The 24,754-nt window shown below is 36.9% G+C and overlaps 2 protein-coding genes across 13 annotated transcripts in view; one reads left to right on the forward strand and one right to left on the reverse strand.

Annotated features, from left to right (window-relative positions):
- The first annotated feature begins 3,942 nt into the window (after positions 1-3,942).
- On the forward strand, positions 3,943-14,999 carry KCTD18 (potassium channel tetramerization domain containing 18). Of its 2 annotated transcripts, none has more exons than XM_087950362.1 (7): positions 3,943-4,042; positions 5,879-6,080; positions 7,702-7,913; positions 8,606-8,799; positions 11,866-11,972; positions 13,046-13,148; positions 13,906-14,999. In XM_087950362.1, exons 2-7 carry the CDS (start codon positions 5,924-5,926, stop codon positions 14,450-14,452), a joined length of 1,320 nt encoding a protein of 439 aa, XP_087806488.1. In that variant the 5' UTR covers positions 3,943-4,042; positions 5,879-5,923; the 3' UTR covers positions 14,453-14,999. The 2 variants fall into 2 exon arrangements, with proteins under 2 accessions (XP_087806488.1, XP_026523714.1); XM_026667929.2 differs by having other exon boundaries at positions 11,866-11,960.
- Positions 15,000-15,680: 681 nt separating this feature from the next.
- SPATS2L (spermatogenesis associated serine rich 2 like) overlaps positions 15,681-24,754 on the reverse strand; it is a 72,243-nt gene continuing 63,169 nt past the window's right edge. For 6 of the 11 annotated variants that reach the window (XM_087950287.1, XM_087950273.1, XM_087950291.1 and 3 more), the window contains exons 9-12: positions 19,502-19,626; positions 18,888-18,990; positions 18,508-18,731; positions 15,681-17,421 (exon numbers count right to left, since the gene is read on the reverse strand). In XM_087950287.1, coding sequence (XP_087806413.1) covers positions 17,017-17,421; positions 18,508-18,731; positions 18,888-18,990; positions 19,502-19,626 — 857 coding nt within the window. In that variant the 3' untranslated portion in view covers positions 15,681-17,016. The remainder of the gene's footprint in view (positions 17,422-18,507; positions 18,732-18,887; positions 18,991-19,501; positions 19,627-24,754) is intronic. The other 5 variants (XM_087950337.1, XM_087950325.1, XM_026667935.2 and 2 more) reach the window with 1 other exon arrangement.

Consider the following 24,754-nt stretch of genomic DNA (forward strand, 5'->3'; position numbering starts at 1 on the left):
ATATTTTGAAGTGTGTGAGTTAGGGAACAAATTCCTTGTATGTCCACTCACACTTGGCCATACAAAGTATTTTATTCTATTTATCTCTATTATTCAGCCCAAATATATTCATGTTTCTAAATATAATGACAATCATACCTCTAAGATCACCTTAACAATTCAGTCCAGTCATCCAATTTAAATGCATACTGTACTGAAAAAGTCAGTTCCTCAACAAAATTTTATATTTTTAAAGAGATCAACATTTTCAAATCTCTCTATAGCTCAGAGCAACAGTTCACAGAAATTATTTATGACATGTACATAATATTCCTGTTTCTTTTCAGTTAAAATTTACATTAGCTTCAGGACATTCTGGCAAACTAATATTCTCTCTTGATCATATGTTATTGGCATTAGCAGAATAATTGTTTCTAGTCTAAAATTTAAATTATTATGCCAGTTCCTGGAAAAAGTAGTTTTTCTTATTTAAGACAAGACCCCAAGACACCACTCAAACATATTGTATATGATGGAAAATGTAGTATTCTGCCCACTAGATCAGGGGTGTCAAACTCAAGGCCTGCGGGCCGGATTTGGCCCATGGGGTGCTTAAATCTGGCCTGTGTGGCTGGCCTGGAAATATCAAAGGACTGGCCTGCGGTGCCTCTCAGCTAAAACAGGCTGTGTGTGACACCCCGTGCCATGTTTTCACCCTGCATGGCCTCCTGCAGCACTCTGCCAGCCAAAACTGGGCCAAAAAAGGGCTGAAAAGCAAGCTGAAAAACAGGCCAAAAAACAGGCCCCAAATGGACTGAAAATGGGCCCAAAACCAGGCCCAAACAGCTGGAAAAATGGGCTAGAAAACACCCAAAAAGCAACCTGAAAATGGGGCAAGCCAGCGGCCTGTTTTCGGCCAACAGGGTGCTGCAGGAGACATCTGTCCTGCCCCCTGCCACTCCTCCGCCGCCAGCCCACAGAGGAGAACTACAATGCTGACCGACCCTCAAAGAAATCCAGTTTAACACCCCTGCTCTAGATAATTAGCTAGTATGCTATATCAGCCATGTTAATGAGCAGACTTTGACTATTTTTTTACTTGAAAATACCAACACAAAACCTCAAGTCAGGCGAGTTTGCTGGCCAATCAAGCACAGTAATCCCACAGTCATTGAAATACGTTTTGGTACTTTTAGCAGTGTGGGCAGGTGCCACGTCCTGCTGGAAAATGAAGTCAGCATCCCCATAAAGCTCGTTTGCGGAAGGAAGCATGAAGTGCTCCAAAATCTCCTGGTAGACGGCTGCATTGACCCTGGACTTAATGAAGCACAATGGACCAACACCAGCAGATGACATGGCTCCCCAAATCAACACAGACTGTGGAAACTTCACACTGGACTCCAAGCATCTTGCAGTGTGTGCCTCTCCATTCTTCCTCCAGACTCTGGGTCCTTGGTTTCCAAATGAGATGCAAAAGTTGCTGTCATCCGAAAAGAGGACTTTGGACCATTGAGCAACAGACCAGTTCTCTTTTTCTTTAGCCCAGGTAAAACGCTTCTGACGTTGTTTGTTGTTCAGGAGCGGGTTGACAAGAGTAATATGACATTTGAAGCCCATATCCAGGATCCGTCTATGTGTGGTGGCTCTTGATGCACTGACTCCAGCCTCAGTCCACTCCTTGTGAAAGTCCCCAACACTTTTGAATGGCCTTTTCCTGACAATCCTCTCCAGGCTGCAGTCATCCCTGCTGCTTGCGCACCTTTTTCTTCCACACTTTTCCCTTCCACATAACTTTCTATTAATGTGCTTTGATACAGCATTTTACAGCATCCAACTTCTTTTGCAATTACCTTTTGAGGCTTTCCCTCCTTATGGAGGGTGTCAATGAAGGTTTTCTGCACAACTGTCAGGTCAGCAGTCTTTCCCATGATTGTGATTCCTACTGAACCAGACTGACACCATTTAAAGGCTCAGGAACCCTTTGCAGATGTTCTGGCTTAATTAGCTGATTAGAGTGGGACACTTTGAGCCTAGAATATTGAACCTTTTCACAATATTCTAATTTTCTGAGATTGTGGATTTGGGGTTTTCATGAGCTGTAAGCCATAATCATCTCAATTATGACACATCACGGCTTGAACTATCTTGCTTTGCATGTAATGAGTCTATCTCACATATTAGGTTCACCTTTTACGTTGCATTACTGAAATAAATGAACTTTTGCACGATATTCTAATTTTTCGAGTTTCACCTGTATACTCGTTACATTCTGCAAAGATATCTTCGGCATGTCAGGGTTGCTAGAGCCCTTGTCATTCTCTCTGTGGCAGGCTAATGGATTTGCCCATGGTAGGAGAGCAGCTGGCTTGCTACCTGCTGCATTCTGATTGGCACAAGGAACATACTGTCTCTGCAGGGCATCTCAGAAGTTTTGTCTGCATTAACAAGGGCTCAGATAATTTTCCCAAATTACATAAATTACACAGACTCTCTCTCCATCACTGCCACTGCTTGCAGCAGCTCAGTACTATTATACGAGGACAGCAACTCTAACAGCATCTTCTCAGGTGCAATAAAAGGATCCTTATGGGGGCAGCAAAATATTACAGTGTATTTTCCTTCCATCTTCAGGACAGGAGGAAAGCACGAAGAACCTATGCAGTTAAACTCTTATTCTGGTTTTCTAAGAAGGAACTAGCCTCTTAACTCTATCCTGGGTAGCACCATAATGCAAGCTTATTTCAACAGTTATCATTTATAATCTGTCTTTCATTCAAGAACTCAAGGCAAAACACCTCAAAGTCCCTCCTCATATTTCCCCACACACACACACCACTGTGAGAATAGGTTAGCAAAAAAGAAAGGGACTGGAGTTTAGAAGGAAAATCTCTGCATTAGAAAGGATTTTTGAGCTCCTCCGGATTGTCTATGCTTTCAGAGAGCTCTTGGTCTCCTATATTAATGGCTTTTTCTGAGAGAAAAATCTTGAAAAATTGCAAGTAGAGGCACAAATGTTTGGACCCATGAATGATAAAAGCCTCTACTGCAAACATTGCTACCAGTTGCATTCTTTTTCCACATGGGAATTAATTTGTACTTCTGAACTTTAGCATTCAGATCAGATTCTGGGAGTCACAACTCAAATTAAATGCCTTTATGGAATACCTCCTTATTTATTAGAAACCACAAGTAGATAGCAGGAATGATCAAAATCTTCAGGCCCAATCTTTACTCAAGCCAACAACAACTGCAATATGTGTATTGGATAAACTACGTTTATTCTTCTGAATTATAGAAAAAATATGCTGTGGTGTTTGCCTATGTGTACAAACCTTCTTAGGGAGCAGAAAATAAGTGGAAAAAATGCTTTAATATTGAGAGGAAGAAAGTGATTCCGACCACTAACAGGAAAAAAAAGGGGAGAGCCATAACACGTCATAATTTCTCACCCGGGACACTTCAATAAACTATGCTTTCTTTTTTGTTTGTTTTTTGTTTTAAAAAAGCCCGTAACTCCGAGTCTTTCCAATTTAAGAGAAGGGATGCAACGCTCAACGCCAGAACCGTTTAACTGCGGCCACGCAAGAGCGCGAGCGTTGCGTGCCTCAGGCGCGCGCTGCCATTCAGCACCTAAACGTTACGAGAGACGCTGGCGCGCGTGGACCCGAGCCTGGACCCGCTCGATCGAGAAGAGCGATCGATGGACAGCTGGGGCTATAGGGAGACTCGCTCGGCTAGTTTCTTCCATGACGGGGAGCCTTTTGGCTTTCTAGACGGGCTCTATTCTTGCCCTGTTATCCTCCTCATGCTTGCCTAACCGCGCGAGGAGGCTTATGGAGGAGGGAGGGACACTTTTTTCCAAGTGGTTTCTTGTTTTGTCGTCCTGTTGCATCTATGGATTCTTGTTCCGGGGGCTAAATCCAGCCCGGCCGTGACTCCACTTCCGCCTCCGTCCTTTCCGCCGGATTTGGAAATGGAAGCGGTAGAGACGGTAGCGTGAGAGGAAGGCGGGCTTCCGAGTGCCAGTCTCGAAAATTTCTGGGCGGAACCTCAGCCTAGGAAGGTAACGGACCGCATGAGCCGCCTCCCTCGGATCCCCTTATCCCGTCTCAGCGAAGCCCTTGTGCTCACGGCTCCCTCTTCCTCCTCCTCCTCCTCCAGCCACTGCTGTTTTCGGGCTGTAGAAGGAGGAAGGAGAGTGGCTTGGGTGTCCTCCCTCCTTCCTTCCTGCCCGGATGCTGCGTGTTCCTCCCTGCCCTTAGCAACGTACATAATTTCTTATTAAAGAGGCAAAGGGGGCAGCTTGACTGATTTAGCAGGGGAGCAGGATTCTTTCAAATGCAAAAATCCAGTCAACCACCGGATGGCAACCAAGAGGTAGTAAAATTTGCTGGCTTCTCGGAGCTGTCCACATTTTTACACATCGGCTCTGATAGTTTTGTTTCCAGGGATAGCTGCATTTACTTTATGTGATGGTGATATTTAGCAGGCTTTTAAGGAATTTTGGCAGCCGATCTGTAAACTGGATTCTTCCCAACAGTAGAAAAACTGTTGTCTTCCAACTGTTTCATACAACAGCTCTGTACTCTTTGGACTATTGGACATGGTTTAATGTAAAGAATCCAGCTTGCCTGGCCAATATCCATACTTCAAATTGTACAGCATGGTCATTGCTTGTTCTAAATTCCTTCTTGGATCTTAGAATTTTAGAAAAGAGAGATACACTAATTGCTGGATCTAGCAAAGAACTCTGCTGCTCAGTTTGGACCTAATTTGTGTCAGAAACATTAATGACATGGCAAAGCTCTCTAGGAGGCTTGTCTTATTTGGACAATTTCATTGGACCTAGGCATTTTTTCCCATTTCTAGTCCCCTCGTGTTTTCTCATGGCACAGTATATTTGGAAAGGGGAATAGGAGCCCATATATTGTTGTACTGTATACATCAAGATGTTTTATTATTATTTGCTAAACAACTTTATAAACCAGGCTGTTTTTATGGATTCAGTGTATTTGTCTAGAAAAGTCATAGAGCATGTGCATTTATTTGATTTATAACCCGCAGTAGCACAGCAGCTCAAGGTGGTGTACAAAGTGGCTGGCTCCTATTTTTCCCCACAATGGTAATCCTACAAGGTCTCTATAGCTTGGATAATCTCTTCTGAAAGGAGGTTCTAATAAAAACATATGTTTCTCTTGGTATTTAGCATTTTGATGAAAAATATATACTTTATGCTATGGTTCACCATTTTACTATGCCTATTTTATTCAGGTAAGCAAATATTTATGGCATTTCAGTCTAAAATTATAGCTGCTCAGTATTTAGAATTGCATATTGGGTCATTACTTCACAAGTTTCTCCCAGAATATATTGGATAAAGGAAGAAATGTCTGAGGAACATGGTCTGCTCTGGTTCCAAACAGGTCTTTCCAAGTGTAGAACATCACTTTCCCAACATACAGTAGGTCTAATGTAACCAAGTTTCTTGGGATTAATGTTAAATAAGAATAATTGGATTTTCAGTTATGCATATAATTTGTTTTCGCTGTAATGGTTGAGGAAACAAGGCATTTGTAAATTACCTACTGTTGGGATGCCCTCTAGATGTGTCAACTGCAATTCACAACATTCCAGCCACCATGACTGAGGAATAAGAATTATAGCAATTGAATCACCAACAATTTTAAGAATGCTTGGTTAGAAGTATGACCTGCATGTGCATTCTCATGATGGTATGGATCTTCAGCATTTAAGAGATTTCCGCTAATTGTCCAAAGGATTGAGCTGAAACATCAGCACAAAATTTAAGTCATGTAACTATTGTTTTTGGGTGATAATGCTACCAAAATGCTAATTTTCTTAATCTCCTAAATTCAATTTTATATAAAATTTATTTCAGGTATCAAAATACATAATTTAATCAACAAAATTAACTGCAGAAGTGATGGATGACAGCAAGTCTGGAAAGATGGTAGATATTATTCAACTTAATGTTGGAGGCTTTATGTATACCGCTAGACGTGAATCTTTATGCCGTTTTAAGGATTCAATGTTAGCAGCTATGTTCAGTGGAAGGTTTCCTTTAAAAATGGATAATTCAGGTAAAAACTTCTTAAATTGTAAATAGTTAAAATTTGAAAAGGTGAACAAATGCATTTCAGCATTTCCCATATGATAACTTGGTTGTAGGCTTCTTTGCATTATTTTTCCTATGAGCTTGACTACCACTTGATTTCTTCCTTCTGCATTCGTTCATTCTTATGTACAGCCCTCATTCTGCAGATGTACAATCTGTTCTGTCTCACTTTTCTTCTTTCCCAAAAGATGAAAGAATACAAACTCACACAAACACAGGCAGGCAAGCTGGCTCAGACTTCACAGAGTTAATTCTTTGGAACTGATAATATCCTTGGCATTCCAACACCCACTGCCTGCCAAGTCCGAACTGATAACAAATAAAAATCTACTCACAGAAAATTACAAGGCAGTCCACAAAAATCGTTCACGAAGAAAATCTGAAGTAAGATTAAACTTTGTCCCGTACAAAGTTCCAGCTGAAAACACACCCACTTTTATCCCCTGTGGGGTGTGGCTCAATGACTCAGCTCACTCTCTGACCCTCCCATGCCTCCTACGTTGCTGCTCACGTTTCTCTCTACGACGCTGCTTAGGATCAAGCCAACACTCTTCCTCTTTACTACCTGTCAGGGGCTGCTCCGATATGCCTTCCTCCTGATTAATCTCAGGCTGTTCCTCTCGGTTGTCTGATGAAACCTGAGGCATTATCAGGGAGGAAGGCATTGCCAGAGAGGAAGGTCCTGGGGAGGAAGGCATTCCCAGTTCCTCCTCCTCATCTTCCAGGTCTTCTTCCTCTGACAGCATAGGCTCGGGAATCAGGGCCACAACACAATCTATACCATTTCATTCTATATAGAAACAAGTGTCTTGAGCTAAAGCCCAATGCACAGTTGGGGATGTGATTAGAGTTAAAGGGGAATTATTTCATCAGTTTTTTGTTAGTATTTAGTGGGTTAGAATTTGGAACAGAGGTTTGCACTTTGTGGCTTCAGGCCCATGAAAGCTTCATGTATGGCCCAAGGCCTCTCCCAAAGTTCTATCAAACTAATTTATAATGGAACAGAAGAGTAAATTTATTACATGTTAGGGAATAATACTAAGTTTCATGTTTAATTATAAATGGGAATAAACCATTATCCAATTTCTTCCTTGTTTGTTTTTTGATGTGGAGCCTGTAGCATGCCATTAAATAGCCAAATATGGTCCTCATAGGAAAAAAAAAGTTTATACTTCTATCCTAGAGGGAAGAAATAAAAAAAACTTTTGAAATAAACCCACTTAAGCAAATATGATATAAAGAGTCCTTGGTCAAGAACAGTTCAACCCTGAGCTACATATATTCTCTTCTATAAATATGAGGTTGGAAAATGTAATTTCTAAGTAGGTGTTCAAATTTGACAGAGTTGAACAATTCTTTCTATATATACAGAAGTAAACTAGCATGGTTTATGCTATAAAGTAATCTTCCTGATTTGGCTTCTATTAATCCAGTACAATGTGTTGAACTACATCCAACCTGGTTAATACAAATTAAAAGTTTAATTGTATTTTCTTCTTTGTTAACACAGATGTACTGGGCAATATAATATACTACAGTAATGGAGGTATATAATGTATGTGTACATTTTTTGTATCTGCTTTCAGGAGCATGCCTTATTGATCGTGATGGCAATCTTTTTAAATACCTCTTAAATTATCTTCATGGAGAAGTTTGGATTCCTGAAAATGAGGAAACACGGATTGCATTACAAGAAGAAGCTGATTATTTTGGCATTCCTTACCCTTATAGTCTTGTTGACCACCTAGCTAATGAAATGGAAACATATTGTTTTAGAACAAATGTAGAACTTAAGAAGGTCAGAGTTTTCCTATGTTCTTCAATTATTCTGCAATATATACTCAAAATTTAATGAAGGACAAGCAATGCATATTTCTCAGCTGGAAAATAACTGTTACCCTTTTATTTGGGCTTAATCCACCAACTACTTTGTCTAGGATGGGCTGGCAGTAAAAAACTTTTTTTAAAATGTTAGCCATTATGTATGTATGTATGTATGTATGTATGTATGTATGTATGCATAAATGTGAATAAATATTTATTTATTATTCATAGGACTAAAGGAAATATCTGCAGTGTAATGTACAAATCCTCCCAATCCAATGGTAACAGACATTTTTCACGCACTTATATGCATGTTTTTATGCATACATTAAAACATAGCCTTTCACTAATGGTAATCACAGCTCAGTTATCCATTTCAATATTACTGTATTTTCCTTTAACATACTTCTAATAAAAATCTAAAATTTTGTCCGCACATTTAGCAAATATTGGCTACATATAATAAATACTTAAAATATTGTTGTTTTTCAGAGTAGAAGTGGTAAGACTGCAGATATCTGGGTATTTATCATTGGCAAAATGGTATAGGATTACATTGACAGAATTCAATATTTTGGATACTTTTTAATAATTCAAATTATGTAAAATATATTAAATAGCCAGATTGTTTAATTGAATATATGTGTTTATATACTCCTTTTCTAGGTACTCGTAGGTTTTTGTGACTCTTATGGCTTAATATGCACTAAACCAACAGTTTGGGTCTTGCATTACCTCAACACTTCTGGTGCCAGCTGTGAGAGTAGAGTAATTGGAATATATGCTACAAAAGCAGATGGAATAACTGCAATTGAAAAGGAACTAGGAGGACGAATAAATAGTAGAAATATTTACAAAAGGTGAGCTGTTTCTCAGCCAGGTGATTATATATTAACCTAAGATTATAAGTGGTGGGACTTATCTCCAGGGGGGTGAGTCTGCCTACCGAGATGAGGTGGACCAGTTGCTTTTGTGATGCTGAGACAATAACTTGGTCCTCAACACCAAGGAGCTTATAGTGGATTATAGAAGGAACAGATCAGACATCCAGCCCTTGCTTATCATTGGAGACCGAGTGGAGCAAGTGGCCAGTTTTAAGTTTCTGGGTGTTATCCTAAAAGAGGACCTGACCTGGGGTGCCCACATTGCAGCACTGGTCAAAAGGGCCCAGCAGAGATTATACTACCTGAGACTTCTCAGAAAACAACTGAATTAAAAACTGCTGGTGACCTTCTACTGCTGCACCATAGAGAGCATTTTAATATACTGCACCTCTGTATGGTTTGCCAATTGCACAGTGGCAGATAGGAAAGCACTCCAGAGGGTTAATGTCTTTGCCCAGAAGATCATTGGTTGCCCTCTCCCCTATTTGGAAGAGCTTTATAGCTCCCGCTGCCTTAAGAAAGTTCAAAACATTCTCAAAGTTCCATCTCATCCTGGGAACCCTTTTTTTGAACTATTACCATCTGGCAGACTGTACAGAATAAAAACAAGGACAAATAGGCTGAATAACAGCTTCTATCCCAGGGCAGTAGCTCTTTTGAATTCTGCTGTATAGTGCAGTGTTGGTGTTGGGGGTTTTCGGTTCAATGTATGAAGGGTGAAGGATGTGTGTTGTATTTATTTTCATGGTCATGGTCACGATGTGCACTGAAGATGGTGTTTGATTTCGTTGTATGAGGTGCAATGACAATAAAGTAAACTAAACTAAACTAAATGTCCAACTATTACAAAGTCTGCATTACTATTACTATTAATCTTGTCATTACTCCGTATCACCCATCCCCTCCCACTTGTGACTGTATGACTATAACTTTGTCGCTTGTATCCTTACGATTTATATTGACTGTTTCCTGATATGATTTGATTGCTTATTGTACCGTATGACTATTATTAAGTGTTGTACCTGATGTTTCTTGATTCTTTGACGAATGTATCTTTTTTATGTACACTGAAAGCATTTGCACCAAGACAAATTAGTTGTATGTCCAATCGCACTTGGCCAATAAAGGAATTCTATTCTAAAAGAATTCTATAATTTGCAAACTGATTTGCAAACTAAATGAATTTATATAACTCATTATGCAATTTCTGTTTAGGGAAAAAAGGCAGATATTCTCCAGATGCTTTAGACTTCAGTACTACTCATTCCTTGTCATTGTGAATGGTGACCATCATGGGACTTGTTCCTCAAGAGCTACCAGGAAGTTAGGTTCTTACTATTGTGCTCAACAATAGTGGCAGTTTTCTAAAAATAAACAAATCTTTCCCTATGTCAATCCTTTTGAGATTTGTTTATTGACACAAATTGGTTAAGATTGTAGTCTTATTATCTAGTCACAATAATGTAGTCCCTTTAAATGTAATACAATAGAAATTACTAGAAGAATATACTGTCTTAATTATTACTTAGAGTAACATTAAAGATTTAATATTAAGACTTTCCAGTTACGTTTCTATATTGGTGTGTTAACATCTGCTAGAAAATGCCTGCAGATACTCAGTTTCTCTGTTCTGGAAAGTTTGAGTACATCTAATTCAGGTTTGAAGGATATATAGGAAAAGGAGAGCAACAGAAAGTCCAGTTATGTAACTAGATTTCTACTTCTGTTATGTCTGTGTAGTACTCTGGATCTTAATTGTTATTAATAAAACTAAGCCTGGAATATTTAAACATATATTGCCCAGAAAATACTATAGATTAAACAGTAATTCAATCAAATGTAATTAAGTCATTGAACTAAACATTTAGTAGAACTAAATGTTACTCTTGTTGTCCATTCAGTTTGCTTGCATAAGGTCTATCTATTTATCTGGATAGCTAGATGGAGTTATTATGTAAAAATAATTAGGCAAGAAAGAATGCTACATTTAATCTTACAAATCATGTTATCAACATTCAGCAATGACAACAGTGTAATACTAGTGCTGATGCTTGGCTGAATAAAATAGTTCACTTAAACACATAATTGTGCCTTATTGCACTATGTTCAGGGGTAGGATTCTACCGGTTCGGCCTGGTTCGGGTGAACTGGTAGCTCCAAAGATCAGCTGGGAGCGAACCGGTTTGCTCCGAAGATCAAGGTATTTCCTTCCCCCCACCGATCGACTGTTTTCCGAAGATCAGCTGTGTCATGCGATTTAGATTGGCTAGAAAGTAGGAAATAGTTGGATTTCTTGCTTTCTAACTAATCTAAATTGCGCAGCACAGCTGACCCCCCTCTCACTCTTGTACTGCTTCGCCCAGGAGGCTTCCCTGAGGCCCAGGAGGCAAAAAACAGGTTGCAGAGGGTGCTGTGCTGCCCCTTCTGCGCCCTGTTTTTGCTCCCAGGAGGCTTCCCTGAGGCCCAGTAGGCAAAACAAAAACAAAAACCACGCCCACCCAGTCACATGACCACCTGGCCACACCCACCTACCCATGCCCACACAACCGGTAGTTAAAAAGTTTGCATCCCACCCTTGGCTAAGTTGCTTTCTTTCAACCATAGTTTCTGGAATATATCACAATCTCTGGGTTCAGATATTATACCAAACCAAAAATTATGTTTTAACACAATATGGAGTCATCAATTGCAGTTTATAAACTGTGCTTCATGGTCCACTATGATGTATGAACTCAGCTATTATAACTTTTTTTTTATCATATAATGAAAATAAATGATGGTTTAAATGCAATGTGATAATCCAACTCAGGGACCCATTGAGATTAATCTTAATATCCTTCAATTTTCTGTTGAAGAATATTTTATAAGTTGGTGCTGCTACTTTTGTTAAAGAGAAATTTCAACAATGTTATCTTAAATGTTTAGATCATAGGAATGAATGTTCACATGTTTATGATTCTTGGGTAATTAAAAAGTAACTTTAGCAAAGTTTTGTTTTTCATTTAGTAAAACAATTTGTCTTTTTCTACATTTTTTTACTAGAGAGGCTGGAAACAACATCCAGTACATATGGAGTTACTATTCAGTAACAGAACTGAAGAAGATAATGGATGCATTTGAGGCTTGGGAAGGAAGAGGTGTGTATGTATGTGTGTATTTCTACATTTGAAGATGGAATTTAAAAAAATATATATTTATGGTTGGGAGTCGGCTGTTGAAAGTTAGCCAGGTTAGGTATTTTTTCATTTATTTTTTATTCATTTTATTCATTCAGCAACATAAGAAAAAAGGAATAACTGGCTCTTAAGGTAACAAACCAGTATGTTGGCATTATTACTCAGGCTCAACCAACCAACCATCTATTATTTCACTATAGTAAAAATTTAATCAGCAATTGTGAAATACAAGAAATACCATTTCAAATATCATATATTGGGTTCATGCTATCATGTGCTGGCATTTCTGCTAGAACAAATATTGTGAATTTTGAAAACATGCACACACTTCCCTAAAGAAGTCAGTTAAGCGTAATAGCCATTATTTTGTTCCCTTTTTAGAAACATATTACTACTTCAGGCAACTGCCTGAAATTGAGAAAGGTAAAAAATAGTATTATATACATTATAAAAAGGTAAAAAATAGTGTAAATTAGAAAGTAGGAGTTGCATCCTGCAATATCTCCCTCCCTCCACATACAAACAGAATGACTACAGCAGGTTGACAATCTTCCAAAGGTTGGGAAGTGTTCAGTAAAAGTAGGGGTCCCCAACTCTCGGTCTGCAAATCACTTCTGGTCTACAGCCCATTGGGAATAGGGCTGTGGAAGTGGCGAGCGAGTATGCAAAACTCCATTTGCGGATGCATGGGATTAGGTTGTGCACATGAAACCACCCCTTTCTCCACTGTTGCTGCCTGCTACTGGTCCAGAGCTGGAAAGGTTGGGGACCACTGAGTAAAAGGATGAGGAGAAGGAACAAGATTTCATATTTTTATGTCAGTGACTTCACTTATATAATGCTGGATGTAATTCAATTGTGTATGTAGAAAAAGATATTCAGAATATTGCTCTATAATTATGGGAACACAAAGCGAAACTCTTGTAATGAAGATATGTTTCCAGTTGGATTAACACATTCCTTATTGCATATCAGTGAATTTCAGGTAGAAGTTACCAAATTTATGCATCTTGAATATTGTGAAATGATATGTTTGAAATTACAAGGTGCCAGCTACTGGCGAGTACCACAGGAGCTGATAGAGTGTTGGACTCTTGAGGAGCATTCTTTGAAAGGAAGCCTTCAGAATATGTCTCCAGTACATAAACGGTAGGTACTGTGGTTCATTTGCCTGTTGTAGCCTTTAAGTGGAATAAAAGTTATATTTGCACTTAAGTTTTTGTATTCAGTATCTTTTGATAGAAGAATCATGCGTGTTACCATGCGATATGCAGTTAGTGTGTTATAGAAGGATCATTGAACCCTCCTTTCAATATGTTAAACAATATTATTACAAAATACTAGAGTTGTGTATCTGTTTTGATATTAGAAAGAAATGTTTTAGACCTTGTGCAAGGGCAGCACCTGTGCTTTCATTAAAATAGTGCAACTTTTTTCTGGTCTCCACTCAAACCTGAAATAAAAGTGCTTTTGCTTTAAGAGTCTCATTTAATTAATTAATTAAATTTGAATAACCCATCTCAACAAGAGATTCTGGGCAGTGAACAATCTTAAATCAATCTTCAATGAAGGCATTTCTTAAAGCAGCAGTAATTTTTTTTTCACTCGTGGAAACTTCTTTAATGAGTAGTGGAGAGATGCTTCTTCTCCTGCTCCTCCTCCTCTCATAAAAATCCATGTTATTCTCTTTACTATAAAATAAAATGGAAGCCCATTTTGTAATACAATAATAAACATAAGAAAAATATACTTGAAAATATGCTGAAATCCTCATCCTTGATGTTTGAAATGTCTGATATATATGTATATACCATTTTAGGCAGATATTAGAGTAAAATAATTTTTGTATATGTTGAATATACTTCTGTCTTTACTGGATTCAATGGACTTAATGATTTTTTTACAGACGAATATTTGGTTCTCCTGATGAGGAAGAAACTCAGCTGAATAGCAGAATAGGTCGGAAGCCAGTTCAATTCTCTGGCCCCTCTACAAGTACCTGCATCAAAGTTAAGAATTCAGCTTCTTTAAAGATAACAGCATCTTCACATGCCCAAATGGCTCTTAAGTGTCATAGCAGAGATATTTCTTTAACAAGCAAAAAGATTTCCAGTACTCTGTATGCAAGGACCTTACCATTGACTAAAAATTCTCAGGCCTCTCTTAGAAATGCTGACCATGGGGAAGTTGGCCAAATGATCCCAAAGTCTCCCTCATCCAGAAAGTCTGTAACTGGTCGGGTGATAAAACTGAAGCGGACTCCACTCTGTAATGAATTACGAACTCAGCATTCTTCATCAGTTTTGAAGAAAGTTAAACAGCAATTTCCATCTGCTGCAATTACTGCTACTTCTACATGTCACTCATTAAACTGTGAGGATTCAGGCCTTTCCCTGAAGTGCACTGGTATCAGAGATGGTCTCCAGAATAGCCAGCTGAGTGGTGATGTGTGACACTAGTTTCTAAGGTCATTATTTTTTAACAACAGAAACTTTTACCACCTGAGAGGACAAAACAGTCCCAGGTTGCACAAAAATATTGGAAATAGTCAAAATGCTCTAGTAAGATGGTGGATGGTAGTCATTTGGCGTTAACTTTTGTAAAGTACATTATAAATCATGAAGTATAGATTAAATGTGGAACATTGGTCATTTTAGAATATTATTTATGCTAGATTGGGTACGTTCCAAGGTTTTTAACTTTTCGAAAACTTGTGCAGTTTGTTCTGTGCCTACTCAGCCTTCCATTCTTCCGAGATTGGTAAAATGAGGACCCAGATTGTTAGGGGGAATAAGTTGACTAAACCGCATAGAGAGGACTGTAAAGCACTATGAAGCAGTATATAAGTGTAAGTGCTATTGCTATAGAGAACAATAAAGTCTCTTCCTCCTGAAACCAAGATTTTTACTCTGCCATTGTTCTGGCTGTTCTGCTTTCGATAGGTATGGCCACATATTTCTAAGATGTTAACCATGTTATATTAAACATATATTAATATGGTTTGAGGTATACTGTCTTATTACAAACAAATCTGAGATTCTTACAAAGATAGGTTCTCTGAGTATGCTTAGAAAATTATCTTTGGAGTCTATTCTTCCACATTCTCTCGGAATGTTGCTTTTGCTAAATGGTGGGGTTTCCCTATAACTTGCTCTGTACTTCCCAAGCATTCTATTTCCCTACGTAGCCTTCTGGTCCTAACATAAAAAATAATATTTGATGATTAGAAAGATATTTTCCATTAATACCTTAAAGTTTGAAAATACCTTCTCTTAAGGCTATTAGGACATTTTCCTACCACCACTATTTCCAATTATGTCAAAATCCTTTCATTCCCATTTATCCCAAGTGAACTAAATAGTGCTAAATACTCATCAGTCAATATCCCAATTTCATTTGGGGGGCATTTGTCTGGCTATATAACTCCTTCCCCATTCAGGGAAGGATTGAAGTATCAAGGCCTCATTACCCTTGAAAACTGAAAAGCATGCTGAGCACTTGTTTGCAAATGGGAAATGGATTACTGCACTCATAAGTTCCATGTAACTGTAAGCATTATAGGAGCAAGGCTAGTTTCTGACAGGTGTGTCATTCTTTTCTGAGTATTTAATCTTGTAGCAGCCATAGGATCATTCTGAGTTAGTATTCCCCCTCCTTGTAATAAAGAAACAGAATGAGCATTGGAGGTAAAGTCTTTTATCTCTGGAAATAGACAACTATTTCGCCTAGCAATGTGAACAGATGTTTGTAACGGTGCTGTGGGCTGGTCAGATTTGTACAAAATATGCAACAGTACTCAAGGCTCATTCAGAGGTACTTTTTAGAGATTTAGGCTTTCTTTAATCTTAATGGATGGCTTTGGTCTTCTGGGCCAATACAAGCCTGTGTAAAACAGAGGCACTTGACTATCAATAAATGCGACTTCTTAAAAGGAAATATTTAATTCTTTTAAGTCCAGAGATGTGTGACTTATTTTTCCTTTTGAAGACACTGAATGGGAGCAGTGTCTTCCTTTTGAAGAGCTGAATAGAAGTTAGCTATGAAAATCCTAAAAGTAAACTAAATTCCCCTCATCATTTTTGGCAGCGTGAGAAGAAAGAAAAGGTAATATGCTTATATTGGTTAAGATATTTGATAAGGATTTGTGAGACTCCTTATGTTTAAGGAGATAGTATAACTAATGGGAAGGAAGGTGAATTTGCCCCCTTTCCCCCTCCCAGCAAAGATGGTCACAGTAATTGCATCAGAGGCTCAAGAGGGCTGGTGGAAGATGAAGTAGCCTATTGCAATAGTATTAGTGGGAATGTTAAGTTTACCTTCTTGAACCTCAAGTAGGAATAGTTCCTCTCCCGGAAAAAAAAAAAGGAATCTGAGACTGAAACACATTCAATTTTTAGTCTACAAAAATAATCAGTCATTAAAAAGAACTGAAAGGTTTGGAAAAACTGTACTGTGTAAGTTATATAAATTTCAAAAGAAAAAAAACCAGACATTTTACAAATATTATAGCATGGAACAATTAATATATAGTTTTTCTACTATTATGATTGATCTTGAGTATTTTTCTGGATATGACATTAGGTCACACAGAACTATGAGATCTGTCATATACAATTGTTGAATTCTATCTAATATGGGAAGTGTGAAAAATGTTATGTATTTAACATAACAGTCTACTACTAGAGATGCCAATATTTTAATTTTTTAATACTGAATGACTGAAAACAAACTGGGCAGTAATTAACATTATCTGTAATCCTCTTACAGTTTATTTCTCAATATCAGTCTAGTATATCTGTAAGTACTGCTGGCTAAAGCTGCATTATTATTAAAAAATAATCTTGAGTATATTGAGCAAAGCTTTCCATGTAGAAAACAAGATAAAGTTAAGACCATTTTAGCAAGTTTGGTTTACCACAATTGTAATATTTTTCTCAAGCTATTTCATCAGTACTTGTAGAGTACACAACAAGGGAGGGGAGAAGCACCTTTAGTGAAAAAACTAAGATTACTGTTATCATGCCACCAAAGTCACAGCTGGCACCGTGACTGAAAGGACAGGTGTCTCTCCAGAAGTCTCTATTCTTGGAGGACATAAATTACAGGGAGAACCTCTCGCTATATTGCTGCACAAAGGACTGGGCTCTGTAGGGTCTGAAATAGGATGCTTTTGCTGTTTTTTCTCTGGATATGCTCCCTTTTCTAGATTTTTTATGGGAGTTGGTTGCTCTTGAGTTTTTACCATGCCTCTGTTTTTGGGCCTAAAGCTATGATGGTGCTGCCGTCGGTATTCATGTCGGGAGTGACTTTTCGGGTTGCTCTGATCAGACTCATCACCAGGATTTTGAGGCTTGAGAGAACTATTGATTCGAATGCCATGGTAGTGTGCATGAAATCTTCGTCTCGGACCTGAAGACACATTCTGTTCAGGAAGAAAAGAGAACACCGGGACTCATTTCAGTGCAATTTTAGCTCAATTTGTTAAAAGTTAGGTGGGATTATTACATCTACCAAAGCATATATATTATATTATGCATAACAACAATCATTGAGGCTGTTCTAATGACCCCATCAACTTTGCTGCCTCTACTGGCTGGAAGAATAAAAATCATACCCTTCCCCAGTTCCTAGTTGGGGGAACTGGGGGTGGGTGGGAAGATAACAAAACAATAAGCTACTTATTGGCAATTTGGTTGAATTGCTACTACTGTAATTGCATTCTTCTGACAGTAAGACAAAATGACACTGGACCTGGCTTAGCTCAACTTTACCATGTTTTGGAAAATGAAACATTTTCAGTGTTCAGTATTTGGTTCAGGAATGGGTGCAACACTAGTCCAGGAATGGGTGCAATTGGCACACAAAGATAAATTTGTGCAAAGGACCACTGGCCATGGTTGCCCACTTGCTCTTTTAAAAGGAGTCATTATTTCAAAGAGAACCCCAAATTGATTACAAATTGATTAATTGAAGACAGATTTATAGCCATCACTGAATAAACCTGGACATAACAACAGTTAAGCCTATTCCAAAACACTTTTGGAACAACAGATTGTTTTCCAAAAGAATGAAGTAATACATCATTCATTCATCAATTCATTCATTGTTCTGGAGACATTTCATCAGCTAGATAGAGTTGGTATAAATGGAAGACAGAAAAGGATTCATATATGGATGTGAGATTAAGCCATCATTGTGATGTCTTCAATTCATTAATCAATGCGGCTCATTTTTGACTGAAAAAAAAACATATTCTGCTCTTGTTAAATTTTAAGAACATAAGAATTAGCTTAAAAGTGTCTTAAAGTCACTTATATAAATCAAATCCAAAGTTGTTGCAGAATCTAATATTTTAATAGTACAGCATTTAAAAGAATTTCTAAATCTGGGAAGAAATTGACCTGATGAAAATAATCTCAACTATAAGATGTTTCTCATACAGTTGTAAATTTTTAATTTTATAATTTTTATTCTAATTCACAGACAAAACTTTTTCCTTGGCCTTTACCTGTTTATTTGTAGAAATTACATGAGAAGATGATTGTGTAACCGGGAGAACTTGGCTTGAAACTTTAGTTATTGCTGTTTTATGATCAGAAGTCTTGGCAGGAGTCTGATTAGAATATTTTTGGTTACATGTATTTTGCGTGCTGGTCACTGATTTTAAAATTTCTGATTGAAGGAACATACTGGATGGTGTTCTAGAGGAGTAATTGTTTTTTGGATGGAAAACTACAAAAAAAAAATGCAAATTTTATCATATAATATATTGACATGAATTCCAGAAAAATTAAACCAAAGGCATTATATTTACTAGCTATGAAAATGGTTCTAACAAGTGTTTTAAAGAGCAATTAATGAAGAAGCTGAGACTTTACTACAACTTACTTTCTCCACACTGTAATATCTGCATTTTTAATTGTTCAGTGTCACAGGAAAAGCGGGCAGCTCTACCCAATTCTTCATCATATTTACGTTCACTTACAAAGTGCTATAATGAAGGGAAAAGTAACATAAATAGCCTCACATATTAAATAACTGGAAAATCACATTGAAGTCTAATGTGTTGAACTAAAGCTTTTTAAGGAGATAAGTGTTCCAATCTTAAAAGTTTGGATATTTTTTCTATTTTATAAAATGCTATTGTAAAATCTGATTCAGAATCCTCACATTTGATAGAGGGAATGCTTGTCACTGGAAAAAAAAAACTACAGTTATACAAGGGAGTTAAGCATGAGGCTCAAAATAAAACCAAAAATTCTGCAACTTTAATAGAACTGAAAAGAAAAACAGGAATATTATTATGCTTATACATATATACTGAATACTGTTACTACTCTTGCTACAAAGTACAAGAGAGATAGCATAGTTTTAAGTAAGATGCCATTCTTAAAAAGCTAGATTTATACTTTGCTCGAGCCTTGTGGTGAGAACCTGTGGCTCTAAGTGCTGAAACAGATGCATTACCTGTAAACAGCTATGTTTATTTTCAAGAGAAATACCCTTTTAAAGTTGACCTTAATTTCAGCTCGCAATTCAGCCAGCTGAGTCTCGGCCATCTGACTTGCCAAATCTGTTAGTCTCTTTAATTCTTCAGCTTTTTTCTGACGTGCAGTCAAAATATCCACTGTCAAAGAAAAAAGGATAATGCAAAATGTTAAATACTCATGTGGAAGAGAAAACCACTATGAAAAATTAAGTGACCCCTCAATGCATGAAATGACTTCTTTCTTTGTTTACTTATGTTACGTTATCTGTATCTTACCTTTCTCTAAAAAGCCCAGAGTGGGATTACTCCCCCCCGCCCCAATGCTATGTTAACAGTTTTCCATTCACCTTGGGAAAATTCTAGACTTTCTCTTCTCTACTACAATTTGCAGGATTGCCTTTTCCCAAGAAAACTGAATGATTTAAAAGGAGAGGCAGGAATCACCCTAAATCTGTTGGTGCAATATTGGAAACCAACTTAACCCAAGTAACTCTTTCATCAGTCCTCTGCAAAGACGTAATAGCCTTAAGCGCAAATAAACTTTTAATCTCATTTTTTTTCTTTTCCTTCTGCCACTATTGGCTTGAACATATTTAGCAAGCATTACTTGATTTTTTTAAATTTCCAGTATGAAAAATATGGAGAAATATCATACATTGGATTTATATTTTTATCTTAATAATTTAGACCACATGCCTAGTAAGATTCATAATAGTGGACCTGTACAGGAGAGGGCGGAGCTGGCGTCGCGACGATACGGCATGCAATCTTGGAGGTCTGAGATTGCTGCCAATATCTTTGCTCCTGGACGATCCTATCGGATCTAAACCATCCCAAAGAGACGGTGAAAGTGAAGAGCGCATCCTGTCGATCCCAGGGACACCGCAAAGTCCCTGGTAGATCCAGGAGAAGCTCTTCTTGCCAGCGGCAAAGAGGCAGCCATTAAAGCTGCTGAAGTTGAGACAGCTCCGAAACGGAAGAGAACAGAAAGAGAGTGTGCCGGTTTGGTGAGAACTTTTTCTTTATTCTAAGATCTGAAAGGACACCCTAAGGAAAAGAAAGAATCTGTAAAATTTTTGACAGAAGTGATTAAGCGGCGATTTTAAACAGGAATGTCAAAGTAATGTTTTTTTCTCATTGCTGGATTTTCTATACATGATCTTATATTTTGAAACTGGACTGGTTTTTTCTTTTCCATCTATTTTTTTTTCTTTCTCCTTTTTGATTTTGTAACCATTTTAGGCTAGAGACTCCCTTTTAATTATTTCTTTTTTTAAAATATCTTTTTCTTTTTTTTATTAATTCTTATTGCACTTTGCGTGGAAAAGGAGGGGGAAAGTGAAAGCAAAGAAACTTTGTAACACTGCCAACTAGAGGCTTGGAAATATTCTATTTCTCTTGTGACCAGACAAAGCTGAGAAAGAAAGAACTGAGACTTTTTTTTCAAGGACATTGCTATTTGATAAGATAGAGGGAAGAGCATAGGAGAGTATTATTGCAGGTGCTCTTCTGGGTTTCTATCAACAGCTGGAGTCTGGTGTTGAAGTTTATAGGAAAAGAAAAAGTGATAAGTTTCTGGAGAAGAGTGTTATAACAAGAGCCTTGGATAACTAAACAAAGTGCAGTGTGTTTTCTTGCTTTTTCCTAAGCTGTGCTACCCCTCCTCAACAGTTTACTTTTTGAAATAGCTATTTGGATTTTTAGTTCTTTGGAACTTGTCTTTCCTTTTTTTTATGCTTGTCTTTGGAAGTTAATTTTTTACGTTTGTTTTTTATTTTAAAAGAAAAGTTTTACTATTAATGATTCCCTTCCTTTTCTTTTTAAGGGAGTAGCCATTTTTTCTTTTTCTCTTTTTGTCTTTCTGGTACTTTTGTTTCTCCATCTACCTCCAATACTGGTTTTTTCTTTCTTTTTATCTTCCTGGCTTTTTTTTTTCTTTTTCTCTTATGCAGCCTTTTATATTAGAGACCTCTTAATTGGATTAAGGTGTTGAAGAACCTGAAGAATTTTTCCTTTTTTTAGTTTTCTATTCTTTACTTTTCCGTCTTTTTTAGGATTTTACAACTTTTCCTCCTTTGTGTATGTTTATGGTTTTTTCCTTCATTTTTGAATTTTCATTGTTATCTAACTAATCGATTGGATTAAGATATACAAGAACCTGAAGAAATTATTTTTTCTTTTTTATTATTATTATTACTATTTGGCTTCTTTTTCCCTACTATTTTTATTTGGAATCGCAATTGTTTACTTCACAATTGGATTAAGGTCTAGAAGAACCTGAAGATTTTGAATTGTTTGAAATGAGTAGGAAATTAACAGCTCCTGGTTCTTCAACTTCTACTTCCTCCTCTCCACCATCTGGAGGACAACGTTCAATACAGACAATGTTAAGGTAAGAGAAAGAACAAGAAAAAGAAAATGAAAAAGTGAGCCTGCAGATGATTATGCAAGGAATTCAAAACATTCAAACAAGATCAGAGAATATTGAAAAGAGAATAGAGAACATCGAACAAAGAACAGAGAACATTGAACAAAGAACAGGGAAAACCAATTAAAAAGTCGAGAACATCCAACAAATGATGATGAAGTATGATGAGAGACTACTAAAAATTGAAGAAGATAAACAAAGAGATACGAAGATTGGAGACATTGATACCAGATTAACTGTAGTTGAACAAGATAAAAGTGGTATGCTGAGATGGGAGATGGACAGATCTGAATTTTATCTCAGATTCCAAAACATAGAGGAAGAAAAAGGACAAAATCTAGCTGAGATAATGATAGAAATATTGGCTGAAGCTTTGGAAATAACTGAAGAGAAGATGATGGATGGAATAGATGAGGTTTATCGAGTCTTCACAAGATACGCAATGAGAAATAGCCTACCAAGAGAAGTTCACATCAGATTTACAAAGAAAGCCATTAAAACGCAAATATTGCAAGTGGCAAGAGAGAAAACATTGAAATATAAAGATAAGGAGATTGTGGTTTTGAAACAAGTACCCAGAAGAGCGAGAGAGATGAGAAGAGAATACCGATTCTTGACCAAATTGCTACTTTAAAAAGAGGTGAATTATAGATGGCTGATTCCAGAAGGTTTAATGTTCACATGGCAAGAACAGAGATACAGAATTGATTCAATTGAGAAAGCTGAATCATTTTATACATAATTTTTCAGAGGGAAAGAGGAAGAGGCAGAAAAAGAAATTTCACTAATTGAATTCCAAGAGGACTGCCAAATGACGACTGAAAAAGAGGAAGGTGCAGTAGGTGGAAAGGAGGAAGCCAAAGGACAACGTGAACCAAGATCCACGAGAGCTGCCAAACCTAATTATAAAATATAACCATGGAAGAGAAAAAATTGATTACAATTAATATAAATGGACTTAATTCAGCCATTAAAAGAAGGAAAACTTTCCATAAATTAGAGAAATTAAAATTTGATATAATCTGCCTACAAGAAATACATATTAAAAAGCAATATGAACAATTGTTGATACAGCCAAAACTAGGGAAAATATTTACCTCCTTGACACAATGCAATAAAAGAGGAGTGGTTTTATATATTAAAGAGACCATTCCAGCGAAATTGATTTATACTGATGACGACGGAAGAATACTAATGATGGAAATAATGGACAATAATACAAAAACACTCCTGATTGCAATCTATGCCCCGAATGACAAACAAGAAGAATTTTATAAAAAATTACATATCAAAATAATTGAACTGGACTATTCTAATATAGTTATGATGGGGGATTTTAATGGAATTGTAGACAACAAACTGACATACAGCACAGACATACAGCAAACTGACATACAGCACAGAAAACAATAAAGCAAAACAGAAAGACTTTCCCTAAATCCTTTTTTAATATGGTAGATGAAATAAACTTAAAAGATACATGGAGAGAAAGAAATGCTAAAACTAAACAATACACCTTCTACTCAAATAGACACTCATCATGGTCCAGAATAGATATGATATGGATGTCAACAGAATTGTTAACTAATATTCAAGAAATAAATATTGAAACAAGTACTTGGGCAGATCACAATCCAATGACAATTAAATGGAAAGGACAAAGAAGAAGATGTAGATGGACGCTAAATAATACTATTTGAAAGGAAAAAGACTTCACACAGTGGATGGAGAAAGAACTGGCTTTTTTCTTTAGAGAAAACAAAAAAGAAGATACATCAATTCAGAATGTATGGGATACAATGAAGGCATATGCCAGAGGCTCGATAATAGACTATACAAGGAAAAGAAATACCATGAAAAGATTAGCCTCTAAGGCATTAGAGGATGAGTATAAAGGACTTGAAAAAGAGCTACAGAAAATGCCACAGAAAAAGGACATTAAGTTGAAAATGGATATAACCAAACATAAAATGGGTCTAATAGAAAAAGAAGAATTAGCACAGAAAATTAGAGGTGCTAAACAGAATTACTTTGAAGATGCAAATAAACCAGGTAGATGGTTAGCATATAAATTGAGAAAGGAGAAAGAATCAAGGAAAATATTGCAATTAATGGATGATCAAGGCCAAGTTTGCTATGGTAGTAAAGAGAAGAAGGAAATCATTCGAGACTATTATGGGAAACTATACACACAAGAGAATATTGATGAGGAAAGAGTCAAACAGTACCTACAGAATGCTAAGTTACCTCAAGATACCTAAAGAGATTGAAACAATGTTAGAAAGCAATATAACGATGATGGAATTAACTGAAGCACTCAAGAAGCAAAATAATGGAAAGGCACCAGGCCCAGATGGACTTCCAGCAGGATTTTACAAAACATTACAAGAATCGTTGAATCTTCCATTGCTAGAAGTTATGAATGAAGTTATATTAAAGAAGAGGATACCTAAATCATGGTTAGAAGCTTATATTATACTTGTTCCAAAAGAGGAGGCCGATCCATTACAAATCAAGAACTATAGACCTATTTCCCTACTAAATGCAGATTATAAAATTTTTGCTTCAATATTGGCAGAAAGACTTAAAAAATACTTAAATAATTTTATCCATCCTGATCAAAACGGATTTCTGCTAAAGAGACAAATTAAAGACAATATGAGAGTAATCTTGGACACTTTGGAATACTACGAGGCACATCCTGAAAAACAAATGGCTTTGATATTTCTAGATGCACAGAAGGCATTTGATAATGTGAATTGGCGATTCATGTTGTTACTGCTGGAACAGATGGGCTTTGCTAGAAAATTTATTCAAGCAATAGAAGCTATATATCAT

Source organism: Notechis scutatus, chromosome 1, assembly GCF_049901735.1.
Source record: "Notechis scutatus isolate UNSWTSFEM ecotype Mainland chromosome 1, rNotScu1.2, whole genome shotgun sequence".
Classification (NCBI taxonomy): Eukaryota; Metazoa; Chordata; class Lepidosauria; order Squamata; family Elapidae; genus Notechis; species Notechis scutatus.